The sequence below is a fragment of the Telopea speciosissima genome, chromosome 2, assembly GCF_018873765.1.
Source record: "Telopea speciosissima isolate NSW1024214 ecotype Mountain lineage chromosome 2, Tspe_v1, whole genome shotgun sequence".
NCBI classification, from domain to species: Eukaryota; Viridiplantae; Streptophyta; class Magnoliopsida; order Proteales; family Proteaceae; genus Telopea; species Telopea speciosissima.
In genome coordinates, this window is record NC_057917.1 from 43,225,675 (window position 1) to 43,252,044 (window position 26,370).

General features: G+C 40.6%; 1 protein-coding gene across 3 annotated transcripts in view; it reads left to right on the top strand.

Annotated features, from left to right (window-relative positions):
• The first annotated feature begins 311 nt into the window (after positions 1–311).
• Positions 312–26,370, top strand: part of LOC122651439 (zinc finger protein VAR3, chloroplastic-like) — a 37,001-nt gene continuing 10,942 nt past the window's right edge. The window contains exons 1-6 of one of the 3 annotated variants that reach the window (XM_043844823.1): positions 312–802; positions 996–1,113; positions 10,033–10,316; positions 17,788–17,886; positions 17,978–19,991; positions 20,027–20,095. In XM_043844823.1, coding sequence (XP_043700758.1) covers positions 348–802; positions 996–1,113; positions 10,033–10,316; positions 17,788–17,886; positions 17,978–19,979 — 2,958 coding nt within the window. In that variant the 5' untranslated portion in view covers positions 312–347 and the 3' untranslated portion in view covers positions 19,980–19,991; positions 20,027–20,095. Of the gene's footprint in view, positions 803–995; positions 1,114–10,032; positions 10,317–17,787; positions 17,887–17,977; positions 20,004–20,026; positions 20,117–26,370 lie in introns of those variants that run through there. The other 2 variants (XM_043844822.1, XM_043844821.1) reach the window with 2 other exon arrangements.

Sequence of the window (26,370 nt, forward strand, 5' to 3'; positions counted from 1 at the left end):
GAAGGTCATTTTGGTCATTCTACCCTTAAAAGGGTAGAATGGTCTAAGACTAGTTAAAAAAATCAATCCTTTGTACAAAACTTCAAGACTAATGGCAGGGATTAAATTGCTACAATATTTTAAAAGTAGAGGAAGTTTACAATTAGAAAATTTGTATGGGGCATTTGGATAAATGAACATTTTCAGGGGGCATTTGTAAAAATCCCTTTTTTTTTTTTTTCTCTCATGGGCGAAATTCGTGTTTTATCCACTAGTTTCCGAAGGGTTTTTGAGTCCGGCGACACATCTCAGTTGTACTGCACCGTGAGTTTCCAGCTACGGTGTTATCCAATGCTTCGATAGTCCCGATGGGCGGCCAGTCCAAGTTGTTGATGCTGGTTAGCACTCCGTTTCCACTCCTCTACCCTCGTGCTTCCGCTTTCCGCCTTGCCCGCTACTCCAGCGTCTCTGTTGGTTGCCTTTCCTCTGCCGCTCATCGTAGGAGATTCTTTTCGGACCCTCGTCCCCATTCGTGTTTTCCAACCAAAGCTTCTGAGCAGATTCACACCCAAACTAGTAGTGTCAGGGAGGATTATTCCGGTGAATCCTCAGGGTTTCTGTCCAGCTATCGGGTTTCGCATCCATGGCCGGAATGGTCGAAGCTGCTTGAGAATCTCAGAACCGGTGGCTTTTTTGACCATCAGGGTTCTTCGCCTGTGGCATTGGATGGAGAGTTTTTGTTGGATGAAAATCTGCCAGAGGACTTCGTATGTGCTGCCAGTGCTTGTTTATCCTTTGCTCGGAGTCGGTGGGATCTTTTGGGGTGGGTGAAGGATTCTTCTACTTAGAAACAATTACTCACTTTCAGTATCAGAGTGACAGGAAATCGCTTTTTTTTTTTTATTATTATTATTTTGGGTTCTACCTATCCACCTTGAGCTTTCTGACTGTAAAAACCAACTGGTGCCTTATGGTTGGGTTCTCATGTTTCTCTTTCTTGAATTTGTCTGCTACAGATCGCTTTCTATAAAGGATATTGAGGTGGTCATTGAAAATGGGTCACCGTTTCTATTCAAAAATGCCTTGGATTCAGCTAGACGAATGAAGTCATTCCTACGAGGCAGGGGAAACAATGTAAGCTTAATTGACTATTTTGTGCTGACGAGGTTTCACTGGCAGTATAATATTACAGTCTGTGTTTTCCCGCGTCTTGTTTTTTTTTTTCTTCCTGAGACATACTACTAAACTCGATCTATTTGTACCACAAAAAACATGGCAGTTATTCATCATACTGAAATGGAATAGAAAACCGATTCAACCCCCCCACCCCACCCACCCACCCACCCACCCACACAAATAATAGATCCTCTTTTCTAGTTAGAAAGCCTTTTGACTTAACATGGTGGTTTTAGTGAGCCTGCTACAGATACATACAGTGGTCTGTTGTTGTTATCGGGAAATTAAAATTCTCTACATAAGTGGCTGGTAATTGTGTGTATCTTTAAACTGTGGAAAACTTAAGCAAATTTTGCAGAATTTTAAATTTTAAATTACAGTAAAGTCTTGTAGATGAGTGATAAAAGGATACTTTGTTGGTAATATGGAAGAGTGTGAAGGAATTACTGAAACCAGGTAGAGGATTATAGAGTATTGTGAAGATCCAAGCCCTAAATCAATACATTTAGCTTATTCATTATTCACAATGGAAGGATGCTTTCAATGATTATTGCTAATGGTAGGTTTTCTGAGGTGGATGAATTGTTGGTTAATGTTTTCCCAAAATGGTTTATGAAGGTGAGGAAACATCTCATTAATGGTGGTTATTCGTCATTTAATCTCATTTGCTTTCCATTGTTGTTGGCAGTGTCATTAGGAGGTTATTGCCTTTAACTGAAACCTCAGTTTCCCTTGAGGCTGTGTTTGTTTGCGGGGGAGTATGTGGTGGGATAGTTAGGAAGTGCGTTCCACATTTAGTGGGGTGGGATAAGAGGGAAAGGAAAGAGAGTCATTTGTAGCATCCCACATCCATTTCGTTTGGTTGGGTGAGAATGTTTTGGAGGGGGAAACAGAAGAGAGAGATAGAGAACCGCAGGACAAATGAAGAGATGGGAGAGGCAGGTCAGAGCCGAAGCTCTCTTGTCCTCTGTTCTTCTTTCATTCTGCTTCAGCAGCCACAGGATAATCTAAATTCCGGAAGAAGGCTTCTTATAAAAGTTTTGGAAGAAATCGCAAGCCTCGAAGGAATATATAGAAGTTTTGCCTTGAATTTGTTCGCCATCACCGGAGCTGATTAGAATAGGTGCAGATTCCATTGAGAATCCTTATTCTTTCTGTTTTGGAATTCAAGGGTGTACATTTGGAATTCATTATTCCTTCATGTGGGTGGGATTTTTGGTTCCTTCACCATTCTTTCGGTTTTGAAATTCAAGCTCTTGAATGATTGAATGCGGCGAAATAGATCTGATTGTTTAATGGGTGTATTGTATACCTTATATAATGGAGAGAATAGTGAGGAGTTGCTTAGTGTCGCAAATGAAACTGGTCAATTTGATTCTTGGGATGTTGGAGATTGCAATGATTATCTACTCTTTGTAGATGTTTAGGATTTGGCAGGGACAGATAGATGAATCTCCAATCCTTTTGGAGATTCTGGTTTCCATACTCCATGGTTAGCTTTCTTCCCTTATCCTTCCCTTTCTGTAATTTCTCCAGTTCCGCGGCTTGCTCAAAGTCTGATTGTTCTTGACGAAGAAGACGGGTCTGCAAAATCAGACCGTTGAGACTTGAGATATACACCAACTTTCTTTCATCTTTTCGGCAAAGCCCACCAATTTTTGTGGGATTTTGAAGAGGGTGGGTTTGGTGAAATAGGACCCTACATGGGGCCTACAGGTTTTTTTTTTTTTTGGTGTGTGTTTCCCACCCTGGTGCTCCAAACAGGCCATGGAGTACACTATTTTATGGAAAATTGGCCTCACTGCCCATGCCACAAAACCTTGTAAACAAACAGCTCTTGAAGGCTTTGTCTTATGAAGAGTGTGGATATATTCCAATCTCCTTTGGAATATGATGAAATTCTTTGTCAGGTTCAAGAACCTCAAACATTTATGCTAAAATTTTTAGAGAAGAACTGGTCTAAAGGCGAACCTTTAATTAAGTTAAATATTGTTGTCTGTGAGAATATTTGGTTGTGAGGTGGAGGTTTTGCTCTAAGTTATTTAGGCTTGCAGATGTAGGACAAAATATGAAGAAGAGGCCAAAACACTGTTCACGTGAACAGTGTGACAGCCCATATTTTCCTTGTGTGGGGATATTTTTTAGATGATTTTGTGGGCCCATCAAGTGGAGAAAGATTCTATCCTAATGCTGCCATAGTTTAGTTTCTATTTTCAGTTTTAGAAAGTATATTAGGTAGTTTCTAATTTCAGTTTGTTATTATTTTGTTCTCTAAAATAGGAGTTTCTATTTTGAAATAAGTTAGCTAGATTTTTTAGGAAGTGTCTATATTGGTTGTAAGCTACTTAGTAGCAAGTTACTTTTTATTTTCTATTTACTTGAGGGGCAAGGTATTGCTGCCTACATATGTAATGGCTCTTAGTAGCCTCGGGAACGATTTAATGAAGTTGATTATTCTTGCTTTGAGCCAGTTTTCTCTTGTCCATGTGAGAGACTTGAAGGGCTGGGAGGCCTGGCTGAAAGAGCCAAAATCCTAGGGCTGAGAGAGCCAAATCTCCTTATCCTTCCCTCCTATTTTATTTTCTCTTCTTTATTATTCCTGTGCTCCCAATCGAGTGTGCTTGCTGCTGTCTCTTGTGTCTGCAACTATTGCTGCTGGAGAGTCCTTGAAGACCTGAATCGATTCCGCATGCAACACCAAGTATTGTGGCTGCTGTTTACACAATCTAGTGAAAGACTATTGCACCCTGCGGCTCTGTTTATCTGCTGATTTTGCTGCAAATGCAAGGCTTCAGATCCCTTCAGCTACTGAACTTATTGGGGCCATATTCGAAGCATCTGGAGAGTACAACCTTCTCACCAATCAACTCTGTTTGGTTTCCCCAACTGCTGGCCAGATTGGTTTCTAATTTTAAGTCCTCTTCGTAACTCAATATTCATCCATTAGAATTGGCTGTAATTTGGAGCAAAGGACCTGATCAGCATCTCCTCCACTCAACCTAAGTTTGGTGGCCATCTGTTGGCTGGTTTGATCTTTACCTCCTAAGTTACTAATTCTGGTTTTATTGCTATTTTGATGTCCTGCTGCAGCCTGTCATCTATCCTACTGTAGAGTGGTTGTTAGCTGAACCCCTTCTACAATACTTGCCCTTGCAAGCCAATCCTAGGTACATGGAGTATTGGCACCCTCAGTAGCACTGGCCTGGGTTTCTCCTACCATGGCAATTGGTATTGAACTTGGAGACAAAAAGGGAAGCTTTGATCCCAGCTAATAACTGGTTGTGTCTCATATGAAAAGAAGCATCTTATTACTTTTACCTCTTGGCTGGTTTTCATCCAAAAGAAATCTTGAGAGCCTTGAACTGAGCTTTTCTCAATTTAGTGTGTTTCTCATTCACTACTATTCTTTCACAAATTGATCCGAGCAGAAATCTTTCTATCTTACCACAAGTCTTGTCACATGTGATGAAGGTGCCCACAAACAGCTAATGGGATACTGGATTACAATACCTAGGGTAAGCATTGATCCAAACAGTAACATCAGAGGCCCTAAGAAGAATGTCCCGACTCCTGAGCAATGAAAAATAGGTTTCAGATGCAGGATGACTTTTTTATAATATGGGCTTTTTAATGCTCTAGAAAGAAGAACCCTAGAAATCTTTGGTCATAAATCTCATATTCATGAAGCCATCACTATTTTATCAGTGAGGGGACTAGGGTATCCAGAAGTCATAACTCATAAGACCACAGGCACAGATTGCATGTAATAGGGAAAAAGTTAAAAAATGTAACACTGTGTAGAGGAAGAGTTTTCTTCAACGGTTAACATATTTCTCTCTTGCCATATCCGGGAGCAGTTAAGGAGATGACCAACTCTCTGTAAATGAAAACTGATTGAAATCTTAACCTCCTTTTTTAGATCAAGTTGACGGTAATAAAAATGCAACATTTAGATATTTGAATAAACTAGCAGTCTCTTATGGATAATTTGCTCACATTAAGATTGAGATATGGGCAGGCAGGTACTTGTTCCTTATCTTTGAGGTCCAATGAACTCTAGGCATGGTTTAAAAAATTGGAATCAGATCGGTCGATTTGTATAGGAATTGGCACTGACCGATCCAGTGGATTCACACTGATTCCTGCAGATTTGACTCGGAATCAGCATTGGCCGATTACCGATTACGAGTTCTGAAACCCTGACTCTAGGAAAATTGGCCTGTGTCTCATCCATGGTGGATGTGCTGGTGAGTATGATGAGAATGGAATCACAACTTACCTGTATTCATCAGTTGTTTGTCAGACTGAATGGAAAATTTGCGTGGCTGATTGTCACCCATAATCCAAGATTCCAGTTGTGATGGAAGGACACAACCAGGAGTTGTCATGCCATACATTTCTTTTGGATTCTTTCACATAACAATTGAGACCTTTGATTGGTAGTTGTATATTCAAGATCTTAGAGGCTGAATGAACTCTGGGAGAATTGGCATAAATCTCATCCTGACCACCCTTTTTTTTTTGTGTGAATGGGCTGGAGAAGGATTGAATAAAATCAACTTATCTTGTGTGTCAGGCTGAATGGAAGCATATTATCACTCTGAGAAAATTCTAGACACCAGCTGGGACGTTGGGATGGTGCCAGATTCTTTCATTGGAAAACATTGTTGGGCATAATCTGACTTCTCATGTGATGACGGTTACAAAGTGAAAGTTCATAAACCAATCAAACTAGAAGCAAGTGATTCCAGCCGCAATGAGCCATCTACTATTAGGTGACATCAGGATGGGTTGAAAAAATATCCCCTCACCTAAGTTTAAGGCCTCTATTTAGCAAAATTAGGATGTAGATTTGTGAGGTATCACATATATATGCCACATAAAATCTGCCATAAAGGGTCTCTTCTAAGTTGCCTCTGAAACTGTGATGCAGATAGACGTTGGATAAATTAGAAATTATTTTATTTATTTTCTTTCTTTATTTCAGCCGTAGATAGAAGTAGAGTTTAAGTTGAGGTATGTTTGAGTTTTAGAGTCCAAAGTAGAGTCGAAGTCAATTTCAGAGTTTCTGTAGGAGTTATTTCAAGTCTTTATATATACTCTTGTGTAACCAACCTAAAAACAGAATGAGATGAAAAAAACTGTGTTTTGCTTGAAGTTAGCCTGCGTGGCCTTGCGTGACCTTCCCTCTCTCTCTCATCTTCTTCTCCCCGAGATACTCTTCTTCTTCTTTCTTCTCTTTCACATATTCTAAGACTTCATCTGTTGTGGCGCTAAACAACAACAGATCAGAATCAAGAGGGAGCCTTGCTGGTTTATTAATCGTTGTCGATTGGTTGTGAAATCTGGGTCGAAGGAAGTCTAACTACTGGCAACTATAGTTCCAGAATCTTGGCCCCGGATATTTCTCCCTTGGGAACCTTCGAAGTCAGGTTCAGACCTGGTCTCTGTTCTACCGCCAAGTGCAACTCCAGTCCTTCAATCTCAGAAATCTGGTGGTCGATTGGATCTCTGTTGGGGTGCAATCCAGAGGTCTTTCCATCACTTATTTACCCTTGAAACCCTAGGGCCAACAGAGCAGCACTGAAGGAGCCCTCTTCTTCGACACCCTGCTGGTTTTTCCGCCTCCCTGTTTCGGCTGGAGTTTGAAGGTGGTCCTCTCTTGCACGATTCTTCTCTTTACCCCACTTTCCAATTATGCACTTCTTTCGTAATCCTTACCCTTATTAAGTACTTATTTCGTCTCAATACCTGGATTACCCTTATTCTTTAAAAGTAGTTTCAATTCTGTCCTCTCTTCTAGTTTACCTTATTTACCCTTTAAGATTCCCTTTAATTATGATACTGCCACTCCATTACAACTCTCAGTTATTTACCATTCTGCCATTGTTCTTCTAAACCCTTAAGTTATTTACTGTTTTGCCAGTAGTGCTTGTGATTTGATTTATCTAACACTTGAGAGGGCCCACAAGCGATCCAATAAGGGTTTGGGACCCCGGATCCTCATCAAACTGATTAAAGCAGAAAATCATTGAATATCATTGCTTGTAAATCCATTCTGCTTCCTTCAATGGGTTTATACAACATCTTTCAAGCAATTAAATGATCTTAATTGCTTTCCCTCCTCCCCCTTGGAAATTTAGGTCACACCTTTATCAGTTAAAGAACATACAGATTTATTGGCAGGAATAAATGATATTATGTGAATCATCATATTGGAGATTTAGGAGTAGGATTGCTTATCCTACTATGTACTAGGGGGGGGGGGAGGGGAGGTTGGGCTTCTTAAGGATAAGTTTACCTCTGGTTGGAAAAACTGTCAACTCTATTGATCAAAGAACTGGAGTGGTGAAGTTGAAGTCGTACCTTAGGAGTCCTCCCCTGTGGAGCATAGGTATTGACCTCTAGTCAAACCTGTGGGAACTTGAATAATAAAAATCCTGCCAGACATTGCTTTTGTAACCATAGAAACAATGAAGAAACCATAACCGAGAATGGAGAGAGAAGAAGAAGTGGAGAAGAGAGAACTGTCAAGAGAGTGATCGAACTTGACAGTCTCCCTCACCCATCCTTTATTTATATACTTGAAACTTCAAATAAATGGGGCATTCCTAACTTAAGAATCCTAGTTAAAATATGAATAAACCAGAAACTAAACTACCTACTCCTAACTACAGTAGGAATCAAAGTAAAACATAAGTAAATTAGGACTAAACAGTCCTACTTAAACTAGGACCATTCTTCGCTCTTAGAACAAGTGAAGGAAACAAATATGAGGAGGGAATCTCGATCAGATGCAATATTCTGATAGAGATTGGCTACTCGATAATCTTCAACAACATAGTTAGCAAGGCGGGAAGGCGACCATGGCGTTTTAGAGGGGCAATAATAAAGGCGACACCGCCATGGTGGCAAGGCTACCGCCTAGGCGTCCGAAGCGATCAAGGTGTCTGGACGCCATGGCGTCGCCTGGGTAACTATGTTCAACAATTTTATAGGATTGTTTTTTGTCGAACTTATGGGGGATATATTGTATGCCTTTTTCCCCTTCTCTAATGTAAGTAAATAAAAATTTGTTGCCGAACCCCCGGGAGACACCACCCCCCCCAAAAAAAAAAAAAAAAAAAAAAAAGAGGAAGCTAAGGGCCTCTTTGGTATCACTTTTCATTTTGTTTTTTTTCCTATTTAGAAAAATCATCATTGAAAACCATTTTTGATGAAAAAATAAAATGTGTTTGGTAACTACAAAATATAATTGATTGTAGAATGAAAAATAGGTTTGTTGCAAATGATTTTTATAACAATTTTTTAAGACAGCCCAAACCCAAAGCCCATATGTAGTTTAAGTGGTGGGTGAAGAAGGCATCTCTTCACCCATTCTTCCTCCCCAATATGAAACCGTCTTTCTTCACCTGATTTCTTTTCCATCTTCTTCTTCTTAACAACAGACCAAAAATTCAACATCAAATGCATATCACTCCAATAACAACAGATTCAAAGCTACATACTTGATGACATTCTGAAGGCGGACCGAACTGAGATCGTTAGCTTTCGGAGAATCACCGTTATTGACCGGAATAGAAAAAAATTCCTAGCGCGAGAAGCATCAAGAGAACGACAGACAGCATGAGGAGAATAGCTAGGAGGAGTGTTAATGAAGATGATCTCCTGTTCAGCATTCGAATGTGTGAAACTAATATGATCTCTCAAGAACATGTGGAACCAATTGGCATAGAACCTGATGGAGCTGGCACAAAACGTTAAGCAACCGCCATGACTCAGCCCTTGAGAAGGAGCACAAGGCATCGTACAAGACCTGCTAATTTGGAGGATTATGTGTAAGGAAGGGATAGGCTGATGAATAACAGAAATGTTAGAAGGGAGAACACGTTACACATATGATGAAGTGTATTTAAATGGACCTTGGGTCATTAATGAAAGCCAGCCAACTTTTTTGTCCTATCTCTCTCTCTCTCTTTCTTCTTAAGGAGGTAGCTCCCTGGTGAGAACCCACAGCCTAACTCCGATGTGAATCCACCTCCCGGAAATGGTAGCTCAATTGATGCCGTAGCAGCAGGGGTGGGGTTTCTCGAAGAAGAAGAAGAAGAAAGAGATTGGATACCGGAATATTGGAGAAGATGAAGAGGAAGAAGAGAGATTGCAGGTAAGGAAAAAGAAGAAGAGATTACCAAATGCAGATCTGGGCAATGTCAGCGGCCATGGTTTGGGTTGCTGCAGGGGTGGGGGGCGAGTGGGGTTGTTGAAAGAAGAAGAGGAGCGAGTGGATGGTGATAGGGGTGGAACAGAGGATGGTGGGGCGGGTGGGTGCAGGAGGAAGAAGAAGAAGAAGAAGAAGAAGAAGAAGAAGAAGAAGAAGAAGAAGAAGGGGTCGGTCAGGACTTGTTTTTCTAATTAAAGGTGGAAATGACACTTCTACCCTCTATTTTGGGACTTATAAGCACGTGCTACTTAAAGTCAGCGAAAAAATGACCACAAAATCGTTGCCATAATCCATAATGAACTCTTGAGTCCATTATCATTTTGGAGGCGTTTTCAATTATTTTGATGTTTTGAAAATAGAAATAGGGTCCATAAATTGTACCAAACACTTGTAAAAACGTTTATGTGTCAGAAAATGAAAATGAAAAGTGATACCAAAGAGGCCCTAAAACAGAAACTAAAAACTACACTAGGGCTTCGAGAACTCTATTTATTTATTTATTTCAATTAGATTATTGATCTAATCATTGCTACATGTCTTGATTGATGTCAAAATTGAAAATGCTTTATATTTCCTTATTCAACCCTTGAAGTATAATTCACGTCATACAGAAACACTTGGCCTATTCTTGACGGCTCTGAAACCTGGAACTTTAGGGGCTCGAAATTGAGAGAGCGGACATGGTTGATCTGATGCGGTTTCTGTTGAGCTATGCATGCAGTCCTTTTGTTGCGGCAGACAGGGTCAACCTCAGCAATAAAGAAATGGTTGAATCATCTGTTCGTAACCTATTTGGTCAGTTGGCTGATGCAAGTATAACTGACCAGGGTTTGAGCTTTTCTGGATCAATGTCAAATCAGTCTACTGATAGATATGGACAGACCCCAAGGCCTGTTGGTCCAAACATTGAAATGAAGAGAGGTGACTGGATTTGCCTGAAGTAAGTCTTATTTTTCTGTTTACCGTGTCAGTTTTCTTCTTATTTTATTTGATCTTTTTCGTATCAAATATCATAATGGAATTTATTTTTTGCGCTTAGCTTCCTTCTGTGCTCTGTATTCTGAACACTCAATTTTAGTGCATTAAATGGCTCCTGTTGCTCCAGATGCCCCATACTTCTGTAGTACAAGACTTGGATCTTCGTATGTACTGTATTTGAAACCTGCTCTCAAATCTTCAACACGAGGATGTACCTCTCTAGTAGTATAGCTGCATAGATAACAATAAGCTGTACTAGTATGAACATATTCAGGGTTACGTTATTTGTGCCTTTTTTAACAAAAAAAAGGGGGGGGGGGGGAGGGAGGAGTATCTGGATGAAAAGGTTAAGGATAATGATGAGTTCTGGTAGTTTTACAACTCTAATGCAAGGCCCTTGAAAATGTACTGATCGTGTCACTATGTGATCAAAATTAAACCTATATTACTGCTAGAATAACGGTAAGAAGGGATCGAATCCGCGGGGAACTAGAAGGCTAAATCTACAAAGATGATATGAAAGTGGTTTTGAAAAGCAATTTGCAAAATTTAAAACTAAATTAACGACTAATTAACAAAAATGAGAATTAATGAGAAAAACAGCCTTTAGGTTTCAAATCCCCATTGACATGATTATTTAACTCTGACACATACTTGGGTTCATTATAGCTACAAGCCTAATGCAACCACACGATGATAATTTTAGTTCATCTAGTTATAAACTATCTTGCCGATCACTATCGTCTTTCACATACGCTTAACACGCTTAGTTCGGTCAGTTATAGGCTATCATCGGCGCAACCAAAATTTCAATAAAAGCTATTGTTTGAATAGAAAACATGAATCACAGAAGCACATCCTTTAAACTAAATAATTCAATTAAAATCATCCACAAAGGGAGTCTCAACATCAAACAATCAAGTATGCTTAAACCAGAAATTAAATAACAATTGTCAAAGGTTCATCTACACCTAAAGGCAAAAGATATTTAGCCACTCATGGGACTAATTGACAGGAGGCAGCAATGGTGATCTTCCATGGAACACAATACGCAGGTGGACGGTGATGCGGTGAAGCTGCTGAAACGATAATGGAGCGAGGCTGCAACGAAGCGATGGTGCTGATCTCTGCGCAATGCTGTCCAGAAAAACCCGTGAAGGAGAAAGAGATTGGGAATAGAATAATAATTATGGAACGATGGATGGGGTTGCTTTATGCTGGATCGTGGATGGCTGTTGGTTCCAGATCCAAAAATAAAAGGAAAACAACAAGAGAAGGAGAGAGGGATGGAGAGAAAAATAACAATAAAGATAGGGAACCGTGGTAGTCTTTTAGAAGATTGTAGAGTGATAGAATTGTAGAGGGATTTTGGGAAAACGTGAAAGAGAGAAAGTGGTGATGGGATTTTTGGATTTTAGGAGAGATGGGAGAGAGCCATGGGAAGCAATTAGGAAAGGAATGGGATTTAAGGAAAAGAGATAGGAGAGAGATCACGTGGAGGGAAAAAGGGAAGAGATAAATCTTAGGGGAATTAGGAGAGAGGAATCATGGGCAGCACATGACTCTCCCCTCTTCTCTCATAAACCTTATTTATTTACTTTCTTTTCTTGGAAAATCCAGTTCTACCCTTCAATCACATCTCTTCTGTGCCAGATTGGTACCAAAATCTCTGGAATCCCATAAAGAGTTCCAAGCACGCGCAACTATAACCAATTATCTCAAAATTCCCGATCACCCTTGGAATCCTGTGATCACAATAAAATAGCGAAGTGGAATCAATTTAATGATAAATTTCTAATTAAAATCAAAACTTAAATAACACTTTTACGCATAAATGTGGCCCGATCATGTACCATATCCTACTCACAGAAAAGGCAGTAACTGAAAAGTTAGGGTTTATGCTCTAGAAACCCCCTGGTGAAGAGAGTGAAGCTTGGGTTTTCACTCGAGAGTTTTGGAATATTTTTTTTGGGGGGTGGGGGGTTGGGTTTGGTTGCGGTGGGCAGCCAGAAATTAGGTTTGGCTGGTAAAGAGACAAATGTAATATGGCTATTGAAATTCAATAGAGTATGTTGGCTGAAGATTAATGGGTTTTATGAAATTGTAAGTTTGGTTGATTTATAAATTATAACAAGTGGTGGCGGTAAGGATCTGTTAAGGGGTAAATCTAAAGGAGGTTCCCACTGTCTTGTTCAAGATCAGACTCTTAAGTTTCTTGAACCAATGTCTGTTGGGAGTCATGCTGCCATATATAGAGTCGCACCATGTAGCACGAAGAAAAATTTGTCTTTAGCAACCTGTATTCAAACCTCAAATTTACCGATAAGGCAAGGTGAGTAGCTCATATGAATAAATTTTTTCTTTTCCTTTGGTCAGTGCCATTCTCTTTGTTGCTTTCATTTTGTTTCAATTTTGCGGACTTATTCCAGTTTTTGTAATATGATACTCTCCTTGTTCTTTTGGTGGATGTAGGATGGTATGCATATTCCCAATGCGCTAGCATTTTCCTTTAATCTCCTGTCATGATCTATGCAATGATCATAATTCTACCATGGGGTACACAATATGTGTACCACAGTATAACTATGTATGGCGGCAATACTGTTACGATTTGTTTCCTTGGTTGCTTAGGTTAAAGTATTTTAGTTAGAGTATGTTTCATCTTTTAGAGTTCGATTGTAGCTAGGAACGGGAAGCTTGGCTTCCATTGTGTACTTTATCTATATAAAGAATTTTTGGGAGACTGCTAGAGTACGCTGATTCTGAGTCTCTAGCAGTCTCAGTTTTGGCACATCATCTTCTTCTTCTACCTGTTCTTTGCAGTGTTGATTGCTGGTTCTTAGTTCTTGATATTGTTACATAGTGTCAGAGCACTACGAACCAGTTATCGATCCTTCTCTCATGCTGTTTTGTAGTGGCGTTTTGCATGGTGTAGACATTCATTACAGTTTTGAGCTGTCTTCAAGGCAGATCAGTTGATTGTAAAACTAGAAGATTCTTGCCTCTGAGTTAGCTTTCTAACTGTTCAAGAATCAGATCAATACAATATCAGAGTTGGAAGTTATGACTTGATCATCAAACATGGCATGTGTGCTTCAGGAAGATGATTCTGCACATGCATCAGATTCAAGCTCAGTTTTGGAACCTGTGCACTAAACCTGAGTTAAAGGTGTTAGCATGAAAGTTGTAGCATTATGATTTATCTTTCATGTGGCGAAAGAATAAAGTTAATCGGAGTTCTGATGAATGAGTTATGACCTGGCAAGTGGAGATGACACAGTGGTTCAGAACACTATGTTTTGCACATCCAGCAACTTTAGAGCTAGTTTTGGAAACCTTCCATTGATTTTGAATTGAAGCTCAAAACTAAAAGACGACCTATGAGTAAGATTTGTAGTGTCTCATAAATCCGGTCAATTCGAGTTTGGACAAGGAAGTTATGATCTTGAACGTAGATGCAGCGCATGGTGTCCATAACACTTGTTTTGCACTTGCATTGACTTCTGGACCATTTTCTGATGTCTTCAACTCCACCTGTGTTTAAGCTTTAAAACATAAGAGTAGATCTTCAAGTCTTCTTTCCAATGCCGCAGGAATTTGATCAATCCAACATCGAACAAGATAGATATGGCAGTTTTTTTGATGGTGTGCAGAAGGTGGTTGAACCATGTGCGGATCGACCGGGAGCGGAAATGAGCTCGGGTTTGGCATGTTTAAAGGATGGATTTCTCAGCCAAATACCTGAGAATCCTTTGGAGAAACTGAATAGGGAGAGGAAAGCCCACAAAGAAGAGGAAGAAAAGAAGAGGAAGAGAGAGCTCCAAGAGGTTGAAACCCTAGTATCTCCAAGCTTCAAGCTCCTTTAATGGCTTCCAGCTCTAATATAAAGTTTTGGTAAAGAGGAATCAAGAAAACATCTCAAGGGTTGGAGAACAAGAGGATATTAGAGAGAGGAAAAGAGAAGATAGAGTGAGAGAGGGTCTCCCACCTTCAAGTCCTAGAAGATTGCCCTCACCCCATTCCTTGATTGTGAGTTATTGTGAGGGATTCTTCAAGTTTTTCAAGACATCATCAAGGGTTTGTGAAGAGAAAAGATAAAGAGAAGAGAAGGAAAAGGAGAGCTTCATTGATTGGAGACGTCCAATCCACAGCATCTCCGGCAGTTACCTAACAATTTAGGTAACTATTTTGGCAAATCCCCTTGTATTGTATTTCACTGTAGGCTGGTTGTTCGATAAATTGCCCTAGTGAATTCTTGAAGTCTATTGGGTGGGATTTGTATATGGTTTGAGCTTGTATATGGGGTATTTCATATAAGCCCATTATCTTTGTATTTCTGAGCTATCAAGTGGTTGATAGGTTGGGGTAGGTGCTCCCTTGTAGTGGGTGCTACACAAGCTGAGAGGTTAGTGCTCTTGTGTCGTGAGTGTGACACGAACTTTTATTGTGCATTATATATGTAACGCGGCTAATGCCCCAAAACCCCACCCTAAGAGTATGGGTCATCAAGAGAACCAAGATTGAATATGGGTCATGAAGTGAACATGATAAACCTGACCAAATATCTCAAAAGTCATCTAACATCATCACATCTTGGAATAAATACAGCAGAAGTCTTAATTAATAATAAATCTCAGGGAGAAAGTTTTCTGCGTGGGACGCAGGGGCCATGACCACGCACAACAGGGGCTGGAATGACTGCCATGCCCCCATGTATGGCGGAAATTCCGCCTGCTTTTGTGCTACCGCATGCGGTCTCATTGGCAGGCGTGCGCGGCGTGGCCCCTGCGTCCCACCCAGAAAACAGCGCCCCCAAATCTCAATAGGAACTAAAAGCCTATGGTTCAATGTGCTGGTGGCACCACAAAGTAAAGATTAACGTAACTACTAAGTGTCTATTACATCCCGTGAAAATTCAAAGCGAAAAATAAGTATCATCCTAAAACTCCAATTACTATCAAATCTCGATCCATCCAAACTAAAATAAATGAAATCATCATTGGTAAATCAAAGTCTTCAGACATCCTCCTCAACTAGCTCAATATGATCTTCTTCAACAGCATCACCATCATCCTCAACATTCACCATGCACTCATTGCATTGGCATGGCTCTTGCTGAACAATGTCATCTGAAAAATACTAGTAGGTAAGCTTGGGAAAGCTTAGTGAATGAGGGAGGGGGGGGGGGGGACACTATCCATATAGTAGCGATTAAACACGTGCTTTTCAAAACAAAGATAGTATATTTATATAATTTCATAAACAAAACAGATTTCAAATCATGCTTATCAAACTAATGTCCATATAACAATCCATAGTCTGTATTCCGTAATCATTAGGGTCTCAATGTGGCACTGCTATCACATCGTAAAATCAAAGAAATAGTCACTAGTAACGAGACTCACGATCTTGGCTCACAAAATAGACATGCCGCTTATCCCACACATGGAGGTCACGTTCTTACCGTATGGTCTTGCCTCACCCCTCAGTACTTATACCCACAATAATGGCAATGAGAGCATCAAGCTCTTGGCTCACAAATCTGGATTACAGCTTATCCCACACAGGGAGGTCACATCCTTATCGTATGATTTTGCCTCTTGTGCTCCTCATTCCATTCCAACGCATAACCCCCTGTTGGAAGGGTCGCAGTCCATCAATCCACAACAATATTTCATCTATGTCATAACTCATAAAACATTGGGTCTCATCATACTTACAAAACCATCACGTTTCAAATAAACCGTTATGCTTTAAATACATATGCTTTGAAAACAGTAAATCAAATTATAAAGCAAAACCATCATGCAAAGTAGCATAATAGAACATGTTTTAAAATATCATGCATTCAAATCATGAGTTTCTCATAAAACAGTAAGTAATGAAGATTTATACAAAGTAATAAATAGACGAATCGTGTAGTTTCACTCACTGTCCGAATCAATCAACGTGTACTTCTCCTATATGTTTGGCTCATCCACAAAAAAAAAAAAAAAAAAAAAAAAGCCTACACTTCATAATAATGTTCCATTACTTACTAAAATCAAACTTAAATTTCTTAGATTAGAGACTTGTACTCCAGCCAAAAATCTGAGAACCCTTTGGAAAAACAGAATAGGGAGATGAAAAACAAAAAAGAAGAGGAAGAAAAGAAGAGAAGGAGAAGGAGAGAGAGCTCCAAGAGGTTGAACCCTAGCATCTCCAAGATTCAAGCTCCTTTAATGGCTTCAAGCTCTCATGTTAAGTTTTGGTGAATAGGAATCAAGAAGACATCTCATGGGTTGGAGAAGAGGATATTAGAGAGAGGAAGAGAGAATATAGAGTGGGAGAGTCTCTCATAGAGGATATTAATGAGACGAAGAGAGAATATAGAGTGAGAGAGTCTCCCACCTTCAAGCCCTAGAAGATATCCCTCACCTCAGTCCTTGATTGTGAGTTATTGTGAAGGATTCTTCAAGTTCCTCAAGATATCATCAAGGGTTTGTGAAGAGAAGAAGAGAAGGAAGTGGAGAGCTTCATTGATTGGAGATGTCCAATCCACAATATCTCCTGCGGGGTTACCCAACGGCGTAGGTAACCATTTTGCATAATTCCCTTGTATTGTATTTCACTGTAGGCTAGGTGTTTGATAAATTGCCTAAGTGATACTTGAAGAGTTGAAGTCTAGTGGGTGGGATTTGTATATGGTTTGAGCTTGTATATGGGGCATTTCATATAAGCCCATTATCTTTGTATTCCTGAGCTATGAAGTGGGTGCTTGATAGTTGGGGGTAGGTGCTCCCTTGTAGTGGATGCTACACAAACTGAGGGGTTAGTGCTCCTGTGTCGTGGGTGTGACACGAACTTGTATTGTGCATTATATTTAGTCCAGTTAGGCCATTTGCACCGTGGATGTAGGCACACTACCGAAGCACATATAGCTCCTTGTGGTGTGTGCTTGCGTATATGCATTGCTATATTTTCTGCAGGATGGTTTGTGGAGGATGAGATATATGATGTGTAGCTGCTGGTAGGCATATGTGTTTGTTGCAGGGTGATGTGTATATTGTGTACACATGGTAGTCCTGGCCACATGGTTGCAACTTGTGAGTGTATGTGGTTGCGAGGTGTGTATATGTGGGTATGTGTGTGTGCCTTATGTTTGAGTGCGAGTGACTGCTAATGAGTGAGTTGTGGAAATGTGGGAGTTGGGATCAAATTTTGGGCACCACTGATTCAGCCCTCTCTTAGTGGCCTTCTTAGTTCAAGAGTCTAATTGTCAAAGAAAAAAGGGGGTCTGTGGGTAACCTACCCTTGATAATCTGAAAAAAATTCTTTATCTCCTATGTTCTGTTTTTCGTATTCAAATTTTATTTTCCAAATTAATAACTCATGAGTGACCTCATTGTATTCTCTCTGTGTAATGGCATCATTGCATCTTCTTTCTTTGGCAGGTGCAGTTTCATGAACTTCGCGAGGAACATGAAGTGCCTAGAATGCAATGAGTCACGACCCAAGAGACAGCTGACTGGTGGAGAATGGGATTGCCCTCAGTAAGCTATTTTTAACTTATTTCCCCTTGTCTGAAAATGCCGAATTCTGTTTTTGTCTTGATTCTTAACAATATGTAGACACTTTTCTCAGATGTAATTTCTTCAATTATGGGAGAAATTCAGTATGCTTAAGGTGTGATTGCCCGCGACCTGGAGAGGCCACATATGGTGCCATGACACCAAGGTCTGTTTTGGGTTACAGCAATGGAAGCAACATAAACATGGCTAATATTGAGAGTAAGCTTGGTGACAGTAATGAAAAGGCAGAGAGGTGGTTTAGTAAGTTTTCCCAATTGGACAAGGCTTCTGACTTGAACAGTGCTGCTGCTGATAAAGATTTTCCAGAAATCATGCCTTTGCGGAAAGGAGTCAATAGGTTTGTTGTCAGCACGAGAAAGACACCCCTAGAACGAAGGTTGGTTAATGCGCAATACCGCAGAAATTTGGGCAATGATAGCACCCTTGACGAGAATGATCTTCAGGCAAGGGATGGAGTTGAGGTAAATCAGAGCAAGACTCGGGAGACATCAATAAGCCAGAGTCTGGACAGGATTCTTGGCCGTTCTTCAGTTCTTTCAGAGACTGGTGGTAATAGAAGCTCTGTTGGAGAAATCACTGGAACAGAGAGGTCCTCATTCTCAAGTTCTGATTCTCCACAGTATGGATGTTCTGAACGGAACAACTCTGGCTATGTTCCTTTTGTGCCATTACCTGCAGATATGTTCGCTAAACCTCAAAAATCGGAGACAGGAAGTGAACAAGTGGCAGGAAACCATGATTTACTTGCTGCCAGTACAAGCAACCCATCAGGACCTTTTTCTGCGAGTGCTGAATCTGGTAAACCAAATGATGGCTTGCAGCTCTCAGAAAAACCACTACATCAGACTGAGGGCAAGGATGATAAAGATCAGGCTGAAAAATCAGAGAGGTGGTTTAAAAAGGTTGCAGAGCTACATAATGTTACAGATCTCTCAAGTGCAATATCTGATGAGGACTTCCCAGAAATCATGCCAATGCGCAAAGGGGGGAACAGATTTGTTGTCAGCAAGAAGAAAGACCGATCGTTGACCTCACCCTTGTACAAAAGACGCATGGCCATGGAACAATCAAGCAATACTAACTTTGTACCTTTTGTTCCTTTTCCACCAGACTATTTTGCTAAGAAGGATAAGCAGCCAGAAAAAGAACCTTCAGCAGAGAAAGCTGTGAATGAGACTTCTATTTCTGGGACAGCTGAAAGCATTCCAAATGTTCTGGAGAAGTCATTTGCCGCGGGTATTGTTGCTGATCGGGGTGCTTCCAGTACTTTGGTTCAACGGTTGGAGAATCAGCATACCAGCAGCGAGAGCTGGAACACTACCAAAGCTGGAAATAGCTTTGGTGAAAACAATAGCAGTGCTGGTTATGGGGTACGAGCCATGGCAAGTTCTGCCCAAAGACTTGAGAATTTACAGAATAGTAGTAGTGGAGAGGGTTGGAATAGTGGATCATCTCGGAGGGAGAGTGCAGAAAGTGCTGGTTATAGCGCATCAACTGTGGGAAGTTTTGCCCCCAGACCTGATAATCTACAGACTAATAATGGGGAGGGTTGGAACAGTGGATCATCTTGGAAAGGGAATATGGGGTCACCAACCATGGGAAGTTCTACTCCAAAATCTGATAATTTGCAGACTAATAGCAGGGAAAGATGGAATACTGGATCCTCCTGGAAGGGAAGTACAGGAGGTGCCATAGGGAGTTCATCCCAGCAACCTCAGAACCTTCAGAATGGGAAAGAGAGTTGGAATAGGGGATTTTCGGGTGAGAGTTTGGAGGGATCAGCAGTGAAGGAACCAGATCCCTTGGATATGTCTCAAGAGGCCAAGGAACAGAGATGGTTTCGGCGGGTTGCTCAGATCAAAGACATTTCAGAGTTGAGCAATATCCCTGATGAAGACTTCCCTGAGATAATGCCGATGCGGAAAGGGGTGAACCGGTTCGTTGTTAGCAAGCGGAAGACACCTTTGGAAAGGAGGTTGACATCCCCCCAATACAGAAGGAACCTTCCTATTGTGAGCTCTGAACCAGTCAAGAAGGAGAATGATTCAAGCTGAATTTATTGGTAGGTGTGTTGTAAGGCACAAGCTGAATTTATCGGAAGGTTTGTTTTGTTAGGCACTTTTCAATTTTCAATTTCTATGGGTAAAATCTGTTCTTATATTTTTCAGTGTGAGAGGAAACTTAATAAGAATGGCTACAGGTGAAATCTGCCGTTATAAATTTTGATCTTTTGGGTGCATATGGATGTCAAATTCGTTGGTTTTGTTGATGCAATGTAACATAAAAAATAACAGTAAGGCTGTGTTTGGTTGACTAGAAATGGATAGAAGAGAAATCAAAAGAAATAAACTTTTCTTCTTGTTTTCTGGATACAATGTCTTGATGTCCCTGTTGATCTACGAGCCACTGAAGTTTTGTTGGGTATTGCATAGAAATTTGGCACCCCCCAACTATTAATGTTAACAACTTATTTCGTTAATGGTTTGAGAACTGTGCTATACAGATGTAGGATCAATATGGATATTCGGAAGAGTTTACGTTCGATGATACATGTCAAGTGTTGAGGTGGTTTTCGTATTACCATTCCGACTGCTTATGAACGTTTATCTCATTATTGTTTTTATTGTGGTTTAATTGGGCATGATTCACAGAAGTGTATGCAGTTTTTTGATGATAGAAGTAATCATCACCAAGTTCATGGCTGTGGTGATTTGGATGAATGTCCTTTAAGTCCTCAAAACCGCTATGGTGTATCAATGCGTGGGTTGCCTCCTACTCGACAGCTTGAGACATCAAAGAAAGTATGGTCAGCGGTCGGTTCCCATTCCATGGCATCACATCTCAAGCAAACCTCTGCTGGAGAAGATGGCAGTTATATTAATTAACTCCGTTATGGATCAGCGAGAGTTTCAAATTCTGGTGTGCCACCTGGCTCATTTGCTGGGCAGTTGGTAATTCCCTCATCTGGACAGCGGGTGGTTACTCCTATAACGGTTGACAACAGTTCACAGATTTAAGCCATTCACCTTGGTGATATCTCAGTCTACTCTGAGCATCTATCACTAGATCATTTTGCACTGATGGAGGGAAAGCAACACTCGTTGAGGAATCCTGAGATCTCCTCAATTTGAAAATACGGATTTGAGATTCCACTTCCACCTTAGCCTTATCTTGAAAAATCAATTTAGGAAGATTAGTTAGGGAATCCTTGTCTAACTCAAATGCCATAACCGAAGGAGATTTGGTCAAGGGACCTTCTATAACTGTCCCGGTCGTTAAGCCTTTATTCGTGGAAGGAAATTGCGCCCTCTCAGCGTGAGGGATTCTTCCCATATTGGAAACAACTTGCTGAGAGTGCTCTCCTCCCCTGACCACCATTGAAGCAACTTTCTCAGCTCCTTCGCCGGAAAAAACTGCCCCAAATACTACTGTCGCTACAAATTCAGCTTTTCTCTGGCATTTAGCATCTTCTTCTTGCGATAATTAGACCACTGATGGCCGGACTTCTTGTAGAAGCCACGCTTCAGAGAAGAATCCTCAAATATATCTGGTTTCTTGAAAATGAAAAGCTCCGCCGATCCTGGCTGTGCTCATTCCACTTGGATTTCCTTCAGCCTGGGGCCCATAAGAGGATTTCTACCAGATCACATGCGAAACTTCCCATAGAAGCGAGCCATATTCGGCGATGAAGTGCCATTGGTATTCCAATTGCCCTAGCCATGGAAATCAGAATGGACTCATGCCAGTATTCAAAAGGGAGATCAGGAAACCTGATCCACACTAGTTTCGTCAACACCTGCCCTTCATGAATATTGAAGTCGGGCTTCCAGTGTTGAAAGCAATAATCTGTCCCCTAAACCTGATAGAACTCCTATGCCACACACCCGCCATATCTCCTTCCGAAGAGAATTGGAAAAGCACATAGCCTTTTCCTAGAGGAGCAATGGTAAGCCCGATCCTTGAGACTCCGTGAGTCCTTAGCTGCTCTTCGAAGGTCATCTAATGATACCAACAAAAAATTAACATGCTCGATTAAGGAGAAATAAAATTTTTGCATGTTTGTCTCATATTCCTTCTGAGGTATCACCACTTTGGTGATATTGCCAGTGTGAACAAGGTCCAACAACTCATCCATTTGGGAGAGAAGGAGTTCCCACCGCAGTGGCATAGGTCCTTCTTGATGGAAGACCTGCCGCACCATTAACATCTCCACCATTAAAGGCCTTAGGTACTCCCAGCAATGGTGAACATGCATCTTGTGACGAGCCTCCACCCCTGGAATTCAAGGCACCGAGGATCTACATACCCATCCATTAACTCACCTTCCTTCACAATAGTTTTCTCACCAAACATTCTACATCCTCATCCATTTACTCGACTTCTAGCACTTCGAAGAATGAACTCCCCTCTATTGTACCACATATCACCAACAGGGGAAATAGGCTTTGGAGACCCATCTTCATCAGTGGCAACCTCCTCATTACCATCCTCATTGGCACTAAAACCCTCTTGATCAAAGGCCGAGTCATCTTTATGAGATTTTGAATTTTTTAATCTCGTACTTCGTCTACATTCTCTCTTAGTCCTATGCACCTCCCCCAAGTGTGTCCCAAGCTGACCCCCACTACTCTTTACAGCAACACCGTGGGAACCCCTGCCCTACACGCATACCATGCTTATTGCCTTGAGTAGGAACCCACATCTGCCTAAGGATGTTGGTAGCCTGCTACCCCATTGGTGAAAGAAATCCCAACCCCTTTGTCATTAGAACAAGGATCCACCTCTACCGCAGGCTCTCCACCAAATTGAATGTCAGCATGAGGAGTAGTACCCATCTCTTGCATGTTAGTAGCTACATTAGTACCTCTAGCCTTTATCTCAACGTCTTATAGCTCTCTCAAACACCTCGAATCTTGTTCCTATGTTGAGAGTTGCAACAGATGAAACTTTCCCATCAATAGTCTCAACCGCGGACTCTTATTTCCAATGCCCCTACGCTATCCATCACTTACTGGATTAGCATTCCCCAATTCCAGCTGCACCCTGACACTAGCAGATTCCAGGTCAGCATCATCCCTACCACTAGTGCTTCAGTCCTTCTCAACCTACTCCAGCAAAGAATCTGCAATCTCCGGCCCTCGACCAGCATCCTTCAACACTATGAACTTCCTTCTTCTCCTCCCTTTAGGCCTTTTGAAACCTCCCATTGCATCCTCCTCTCCTCCTTTAATATTCGATTTACTAGAATCCACCCCAACACCTTGCTGCACATGAGTTTTCAACGTAAAATGAGATAGTAAATGCCCAAATAAGGAATAAGTTGGACACCTATGCGGTTTGTAGTTGTATAAGACAGGCTGTGAAAAAGACTTTCCTCCCTCTTCCACAATCTCTACAACATCAGCCAGGTCTCTAGAAGCAGCAACTTCAACATACAGTCTAGCATATGATCACCTGTGTTTATTTTTAGTCCACTTATCCGTGAACAAAGGTACTCCAACAATGCTTCCTATGATACTTAGAGGCTTAGAGCATCCTCCGGCTAGAGATAGAAGGTAAGCCTAGGAAAATTTACCCAAATAGGTATTGACAAAAAGTAAACTTGAGACAAGTTGAGAAGGTGACCAAGGTCTCAGCACTAGAGGCTTTCTCTGAACAAACCAAAGACCTCCTTCCATAGCTCTCAGCTTGTCCTCAACAACAACAAACTTAAAAATGAAGAAGCCCAAATCCAGCAGCATACACTCCATCCCCTCAACACATCTCCACGTCTTCGTTAGAGACTCCTTCACAACATAAAATGGGGTCTTTTCCCCAAGAAGTGACCCACAAGAGTATTGTCTCAACACTCTAATTTAGCCTTCATAATGGTGGAAGGGCACAAAGCAGTCAGGTTACCTTCCACCACTTGTGGAGCAATAAAATGTAAGGGCAAACCCTCCTCTATCTCTCTAGACTGAGAGAACAAGACATTCTAGCTCCCTTTGCTTCTAGACCCATCAGCCCTACCAATACCACCAGAGTCACTAGCATTGACATCAGGTTTGTCTACTCACAAACAAGATAGGGAAAGAAGCACCTCCCCTTCATCCATAACAATACTGGGCACACCGACATCAACGCAATAACTCCCTCAGCTGGATCACTGGGAAGCTCAACCCAAAACTCAGAGACCTCCACAGAGAGGCTACCCTCCACCACAATAGCCCCAGGAGTAGCCTCCATAGAGGGCACAACAACACTACTTACCTAAGCTGAGATAGAGGCTCCCAATCTTCTTGGAAGTGGGGGAAAATCCTCTGTAGAAAGCACCACAGAGAAGGGAGAGCACCCGCAACCACCCCTTTACACCTCACCACTAGAGAAATGTTGCCAGTCATTTACAGGATACTCTGTTAGAACATATTTTAATTTTCTTTGTTTTCTCAAACGTGATGAAATGATTTTTTAATGATGATTGACAGAATTAAAATGACCATAGGAGAAGTGGTGAGGAAGGACATTGATGAGCACATTTATGTGTGAAATCTTAGGGCATAAAGCATACATTTTACCATATTGGACAGAGTTACTCGGTGCTTTCTTATGCTTTTCAGGTTTTAGGTGAATTCTTGTGAAAATGGAGGAGATGATGCTAAGGAAATGTTTTTAAGGTGTTTAAAGGTGTTAATGGCTTAGATGCGTAGCCCATCGAGTCAGCTTCGCAGCGGTTTAAGCGGCACATGATTCCGTGTTGAAACGAAGAAGTTACGGCCGTTTCGTAACGAAGCACGAAAATGGTCTATAGAGGTTTATTTGTAATTATTGACAGTCGGCTGGGGACAAAGTGAAGCGAAAGTTCAGATTGCAGGGGCCTTAACAGAATTATTAGAAGTTACATTTCTTGTACCCGAAAGATTCCATTTGGAGGGCTCGGACAGTCCAACTTCAACTTGAGATATCTTGGGCTCCCGAACTCCAAATTGGACGAAATTTGGGTCTATTTTGGGTGATTTTTCGCAAGGAATACAATGGTGAGGCCTATATAAGCACCCCATGCTCCACGTTTTCTGAAGGACAGAATAGATATTTTATTTATTCTTGAAGGAATCCTAGTCATCACCCTTACTCTCTCTCTCCTCCAACTTCTCAAGGGCACTTCGAAATTCTACTTGGGATAGACTTATTTTGAAAGACATTCTCACCTATGGAAAGTTGAAAAATCAAAGATGCTTTGATTTTATTGCTTGGAGAAGATATCTACAAAGAAAAGGAAGCACTTGTTAGGAAGTTTACTTTTCTAGAAATAGAAGTCTATGTAAACAATCTTCTTCTTCTTCTTTCTATTTTTTTCTTTTTCTTAGGATTCAAGGCATTGTAAAGAGGAAGGAAAAGAGAATATTCTCTTTTCTTAAGGAATATTTCTCCTACACTTCCCTCTTCTCCTTCTCTTCTCTTCCCCTATAAATACCCTTGCCCTTTGGGTTGTAAGAAGTTAGTTTTTAGTTCAGTTTTTAGTTAGTTTCTAGTTCAATTTTAATTCAGTTTTTAGTGTAATTTTTATTTCATTCACTTAGTGAAATTTTCTCTTCTTTTTCTATTTGTGGCTTAAGTTCTTAGTTTTGAATTCAAGTTCTTAGTTTTGATTTCATAAGTCTAGTTTAATGGTTGTAATAGTTTTAGTTTAAAGCTTCCTAGTCTAAGTTCCTATGTTGATGACAAGACATGGAGATTTAGAAGAGGAAGCCATGGTGAGTTTATTCTAGTATTCAAGCACATCAAGGTATCTCATTCTCTAAACCCTTAATCTCATTCTCCCTTTCCTCTATCTCTCTCTATCTTCTTCTTCTTCTCCCTCTATTTCTTTTATTTTTTTATATGGTTGTGGTATGTGGATGCACTTTTATTTCCTTATTTTTTTATGTGATTATGAAGTGTGGCTGTGTTTTTGTTATTCCTTTCAATTCGCTTTAGTTTGATAGGTTAGATGCTCACGTGTTAGGACGCCAATTTAATCCCTTAATTTTGTTAGATGCTTATGAGTTAGGATGCATTAATTTTCATTAATTTAATTAGTTTAATTTAACATTTTAATTTGGTTCACTTTGCATTACTTTTAAGTTAGTTAAATAGAGTGGCATATATCTCCTCGTGTTCGACCCGTAGCTACGATTGACCCGTACGCTTGCGGTATTATTTTAACTCAAACAGACATCCATAGTCCATATCATTGTTGGATTGTGTCCATCAAACCCGATTAATTTAGAATAAATAAATTTAATATTATTTTATTACATGAATTTATTTTCGAACTTATAAGTTTGTTCCATGGGTTTTCACCCAAAATGGTTCTCGACTAGTAATAGGACCAGACATCCTGTTCACATGGTCGTTACATTGTATGTCACTAGAAAAGTTATTTTCAGAGCATAAATGTAAGTACACACAATGTGTGTGTATAAAAAA